Source organism: Phytophthora infestans, genomic scaffold (assembly GCF_000142945.1).
Source record: "Phytophthora infestans T30-4 supercont1.148 genomic scaffold, whole genome shotgun sequence".
NCBI classification, from domain to species: domain Eukaryota; phylum Oomycota; class Peronosporomycetes; order Peronosporales; family Peronosporaceae; genus Phytophthora; species Phytophthora infestans.
The window spans coordinates 186,102-192,562 of NW_003303611.1; the positions used below are offsets into that span (position 1 = coordinate 186,102).

Genomic DNA, 6,461 nt, shown 5'->3' on the forward strand with positions numbered 1-6,461 from the left:
ACGGTACGTTGCTATGCTCTATGTTTCTTACTACTCCTATCTATACACGTATAATGCAGTGTCTACTTGTGTGACAAGGTGCGCCAAGGACATTACCCCAATAACAACCAGACTTGCTTCTCCATTTGGCACCAGCTTTGGCGCAATGGAAGCGAGCGCCCACAGCCGCGCCACGGCCGCGGTATCCAGCTGAGGGCCCCACCAAAAAAGCGGGCGGAAGGACAAGAGGGTCGTGAAGAGGAGGGGGGCGGTGGGGACGAGGAGGAGGCCGCAGGCCTCGGCAATGAGGGAAGTGATGGTGGTGAACATTCTGATTGTGATCAGAACGAGACAACGGAAACTGGTGGTGACGACAGACAGCAGCAAGAGTAGGAAACAGTGAAACTGCGTAGGTAATAGCCCAAATGACTTGCTTTTAGCAAACAGATGCAATACACAAATTTGCTTTCGTAGCCGTTCTGCACGTGACTCCGTCAAAAACGATTCATTCCCAATAAAAGAGCCATTTGCACATGCATGATGTCGCGTATGGGCTTTACGGATTTTACTCACCCTGCTCGATATAAAGCATGTGGGTCCATAATACGAACGATTCCAGGATCTTGTACAAATATACGACACCGATCTTTGTCCTATACAAAATTTACGTTAAGACTTTTTTTGACATGCTTGATATCAAGCATGTGAAAATTAGCCTGTGCATTCAAGATTTGCTCTCGTAACGGAGGGGTTAAAAAGAAAACCCGTGTATTGAGAGGTTACTCTGACGTATGAAGCGTTGGGTAGAGCACCTTTCACGGCACTATCAGTCCTTATCACTGTGAGCAAGGCCAAACAACACTTCTACTCCATATCAAGAGCAAAACCGTTGGTGCGAGGTCTTCCCACAGGTACATGGGGTTCAGTTGTTTGGGTTTCCCGTTGCCGTTTCTTAGACGTGCCTCGGTAGACCAATGTAGCTTTTGCAACCGGTTCAGCAGCGCCAGAGATTTTCAATGCGTGAGGAAGATGTATGCAACACACGAACTTAAAGAAGTAATTGCATGGGCAGCTGCGTCGAGTAGTGCATTTAGCATGTCCGTGTATTGGGGTTCCAAACGTTGAGAAGTTACGAGCAACGCCACTAGGTGAAATGAACGACATCGATCTGACATTCCACAAACCAGTACTGGGTATTCCACTTGAGCCACCTTAAATGTAGCATCCACGTGAAAAACAAATGAATCCACCGGGCGATCCAACCTAGATAGAAGCCTTTTTGAAGTCACACCAACCACGAAAGGTTTTTCGTCAGATCCTGTTCCAACTTCGATATGGCCAGCATCATCCTTTTGACAGCTAATAGTGAAAGATGCGCTATCCTCCTCAGTTCCGTTAAACTCCAACCCACATATGTACTCAGTGAGCTCGTCCACAAAATCATTGTTCATCATTTTGGTCTTGCGAAAGTAGTTCGAGAAATTTTGCACGACCTTCAACTCTGGCAGATCATCCATACGAACGTTAAACTTCGAGGCATCGCGTTTCGAATACGACCTGGTCGCAGTCCTTGCGCAGCCATCTCTCTGATGTAAGTCTTATGCGCTTCTGTCAACTTGTTTTTCTTGGTATCCTTCTCGAGGCTGTTGTGTTCCTCACACTCGTTAATGGTGAACTTCCGTGTATTGTCGCACTCCATGACACGCCCACGCCACTGACAGTTTGCCTGTTGACCGCTAGTTTCGCATTTTGAGGATGAGCAGCTAAAAAGCTGGTAGCGCATTTCGTGAGGGTTGCCACAGTCCATATCGTGCAGGGGACGGTATGACTGGCTCCCTTCTTGTACTGCTTAAACCCTGCTAGCGCAGCTTCTGCGGTAGTGGCGTCCACAAAATCGCGTACTATAGTCCACTGCAGCGTCATAGCAGACCGTGATTGAGGCAAGCCGTACCTGTCGGTCGCCCTGGGAGCTCCACCACAAAGGCGCCAGATATCCTCGGCAGCTCTGACTCGGGGGAATTGCTGTAACGGGGTACGTAGCACTAAGTGTACCCTGGTTACATGAAGTGTGACACTTCACACTTCAGGAGTATGACATGTCATACTCCGGGATATTTGGTACAAGGTACCAAGGTCATTCAAAACCAACCATTGGTTAAATGACATTGCATTTCTATAGGTAACTGATAGTTTGTATTAACCTCAAACTTAACCTACCTATAAATATACTCAGTTTACAATCTACCTTATTTAGGTCACTTCGCTCTCTTTAATTAAAGAGGGGACCTGTGAACTGCCGTTCACTGAGAGTTTGTATACTCTCGGAAGATAACTTCCTCTAGCGCAAGGTGCTGTGTGACCCCGTCACAATTGCGATGTGCGCATCTGCGATAGGATAAAAACCCTGTCGAACGCCCATGAGATTGGCTAAGATACAATGTCCGCAATTCAGCTTCCTCTGTATGCAAGTCAGGTTACGATCTCCATGAAGACACAATGATGTGTGCTCTTCCCAATCGCTTGTGCGCCATTCATATATTTTATGTGCATTCAGGCACTTTATGTACTTTTTTGCATTAGTGTGTATTTTTTTCTGTTTCTCATTAGTATTGTAATAGGGCCGAGCGGTGTGCTGCTTCACACCCGCTACAAAATGTTTGCCCGGATGACACATTGCTTATCCCATGTACTTCAGTAACTCGTAGCAATTGGGCTCACGAATCTTTTGATACATATCGATTACAATACCACACAAACATCAACAAGGAAGGCGTAGGGCTCGCGCGCGTAAGCAATGAATGGCGCATTTAAATGTGTTGAAACCTGAAAGACGGCCTGAATCGGCAACTCTTCTAGTTGATCGATCGTACAGACGGCTAAACACGTTGGTAAAGACTCTACAGTACATACTGTAGTACCGTACGGTAGTCGTTGCCTTCATGATTATCGATCGATTCATTCGGTCGATTTGCCACAATCAGTGTCTCGTGTTTGACCATTTCAATCTCATTCTCTAACTTCTGCACTGAACGACACACCAAATAAAAACACTCGTCCAGTCGCAAACAGCTCTCAATGACCGAAAGCAAGTCGGACATGGAGCACGGAGAAACCAGCACATCGGCTGGACTCGGGGGACGCTCTTCTGGCTAATGGTCCGGCAGCAATGCACGAGTTGCGTGGTCTACGCGATCTGCGAAAACTCTTTTGAGGGAGGTGAAACTCCCACAGATGGGAGTTTCGCTCACGGATGTGTGCGTGTTCAGGCGAACATCATGTGTGTTGGAGGAACGAGGGCAGCACAGTGAACTTCCTAACATTCGGAACACCTTCAGGAAATTCTCTTTGCGGTTGAGAAGGAGGGTGGTGCACAGAGAGATTCTTTAGAAAACATGAAGAGTGGCCTTTTGCTTCAGCCCCAGATACAATGACACTTGTTCTAGGTCAGCCTGGTTCAGGCAAATCCACGCTTATGAAGGTGCTCAGTGGTCGAGATTATCTGTTGCCAAGAACGTGAGCGTCTCCGGTGACTTGACGTACAATGGACTGAGTCAAGCTGAGATCAAGAAGCAGCTGCCACAGTTCCTGTCGTACGTTCCTCAACACGACAAGCACTTTGCCACACTCACAGTACGTGAGACGCTCGAGTACGCTCAGGAGTTCTGTGGAGGCGAGTTGAAACGACGTGCTGGAGAGTTGTTAACGCAAGGCAAACCGGACGAGAATGCTGAAGCCATGGCAGTTGCCAAGGCTGTGTTTGATCACTATCCCGAGGTTGTAGTGAAGCAACTAGGGCTTGCCAGCTGTCAAGAACCATTGTCGGTGACGCGCTGCTTCGTGGTGTATCGGGTGGTGAGCGTAAGCGGGTGACGACTGGAGAGATGGAGTTTGGCATGAAATACATGACACTCATGGACGAGATCAGTACGGGCCTGGACAGCGCTGCAACTTTCGATATCATCAACACACAACGCAGTATTGCTCATCGCTACCACAAGACCGTGGTGATCGCACTATTGCAACCCGCACCAGAAGTCGTGGCTTTGTTCGATGATCTTTTGATTCTAAATGCTGGTGAGATCATGTACCACGGTCCGATGAGTGAAGTGGTACCTTACTTTTCTGGTTTAGGCTTCGAGACTCGAATCGAGTGTCCTCCTGGACGCGACGTGGCCGACTACCTCATGGATCTGGGTACAAATTAGCAGGCTCAATACCAAGTGGAGCTCCCTGTATCGAACTACGCGCATCCGCGTGAACCCAGTGACTTTGCTCGTGTCTTCCGTGACTCCCACATTTACCAGACCAATTACGGAATCTTGCTGAACCCACAAACGATAAACTCAAGCAAGTGGCGGAGAAGGTAGAATTTTAACGGGGTCGTATACAGGTCAGGCCTGATTATTGGGTCAGGTTCCATTTCCAACAGGATCCTCCTACATAAGAAGAAGAATCGAGCAGTGAAGAAGATGACGAGGCTGTAGATGTCGACAGTGATGATGACAACGAGGGCGTCTCTGGTACTAGCAGCGAAGAGGACGCTGCTGCTACGAATTTGGGCGCAGATGTGATCAGCAATGACAGTGATGCCGATGAATGCGACACTGAAGCCGACCAACCTCGTGCCGCGCAGACCATCGTGGTCTAAGCATTTTAACCCAACTGCTTAGCTTCATATCTTTCACTTCAATATGTAGCTTAGCAATTGGTCCTGTGTTTGGTAGGGCCGTCAGGAAACCCGCCTGACCCAATTATCAGGCCCTACCCGTAAACGACCCCAAAAATAGCTAACCGCGGAGAAACACATGAAGCCTATGCCAGAGTTCCACCAGTCGTTCCATGCCAGTGCAGTGACGCTGCTTCGTCGTCAGATGTTCATTATTGGACGCAACAAGCCGTACATCTTCGGTCGTGCACTGCTGGTCACAGTGATGGGATTGTTATACGCGACAACGTTCTACCAGTTCGACCCGACCGAGATCCAGGTCGTCATGGGTATTATCTTCGCCGGTACATTGTTCCTGTCGCTTAGTCAGGCTTCACAGCTCCCTACCTTCATCGCAGCGCGCGATATCTTTTACAAGCAACGAGGCGCTAATTTCTACCGGACTGCGAGCTATGTGGTTGCGAATTCCGTCAGTCAACTGCCACTGTGCATCACTGAGACGCTTATCTTCGGGACGCTGGTGTACTGGATGTGTGGCTTCGTGTCGGAGATCCTGGAGTTCCTGCTCTTCCTGCTGGTTCCGTTCATGACCAACTTCGGGTTGGGGTCTTTCTTCTTCGTCCTGACAGCGGCAGCCCCGAGTATCAACATCGCGACGCCCATTTCCATGGCTTCCACCCTGATTTTCATCATTTTCGCGGGTTTTATCGTCACGGAAGGCCCAGATCCCCAGGGTTTTTTTATTTGGCTTTACTGGATCACGCCCCGTCTCCTGGGACACTGCGTGCACTCGCAATTATCGAGTACCGCTCGTCAGTACTGGACGTGTGCGTGTACCATGATATCGACTACTGTACTACTGAAGGCACGCCCATGGGCCAGTACTACCTGCAGTTATTCGACCTCAAGACGGAGAAGATCTGGATCTTCTACTGCGTCATCTACATGGCTGTCTTCTACGTGACGTGTATGACTCTGGGGTATCTGGCTCTAGAGTACAAACGCTACGAGACGCCCGAGAACGTGGGGGTTGTCACTACAAAGACCGAAGAAGACGACGCTTACAGACTTGCTACTACCCCCACTAGCAATGTCTCCAAGTCTCTTACAGCGAGTGAGGTGGTGATGGAGGTAGCGTCTCGAAACTCGAGCTTCACTCCAGTCACTGTGGCGTTCAAAGACCTGCGGTACTCGGTGCCAAAGCCGTCGAATCCCAAGGAATCCATCGAGCTGCTTAAAGGTATCAGTGGCTTTGCTCTTCCTGGTCAAATGACCGCTCTTATGGGCGCTTCGGGAGCTGGCAAGACGACTCTCATGGACGTAATCGCGCACCGGAAGACTTGCGGGACGATCTCGGGTCAGATCCTCCTGAATGGCTACGAAGCCAACGAGTTTATCCGTCGATGCACTGCCTACTGCGAGCAAATGGACATTCACTCGGAAGCCTCCACGATCCGTGAAGCTCTCACGTCTAGTGCGTTCTTACGTCAAGATAGCAGCGTTCCGGACAGCACTAAGAGGGATGTCCAAGTAAAAAAGTAATGACTTATTGGCTACACGACTTATCAGAGCGCTGAAAAAAGTTGTCTCCAAAAGTCGTCCCCATGTTCACTCGCCAGGAGACGACTTTTTGACTGACCTATCGAACGGCATGTCTTCAACATGCTCAAAGAGAGTTGGTTTCCTTTTTGAAAGCGTGCTCATCAGGAGCGCTCCTTGCCCTGTATGCCTCGCTTCCAGGACAGCGCAAGACAGTGCGGAGCTCTACCAGCACGCGATATGACACAGGACGGGAACATGTACGTGCCCCCTGTAC

At 49.3% G+C, this 6,461-nt stretch overlaps 1 protein-coding gene across 1 annotated transcript; it reads left to right on the plus strand.

The window, feature by feature from the left end:
- Positions 1-3,406: 3,406 nt before the first annotated feature.
- PITG_20334 (ATP-binding Cassette (ABC) Superfamily) lies at positions 3,407-6,105 on the plus strand (the record flags this gene model as incomplete). The annotated part of the gene is made up of 8 exons (XM_002895620.1): positions 3,407-3,464; positions 3,536-3,734; positions 3,791-4,148; positions 4,201-4,233; positions 4,779-5,412; positions 5,511-5,674; positions 5,777-6,036; positions 6,090-6,105. 8 exons carry the CDS (start codon positions 3,407-3,409, stop codon positions 6,103-6,105), a joined length of 1,722 nt encoding a protein of 573 aa, XP_002895666.1.
- Positions 6,106-6,461: the final 356 nt, after the last annotated feature.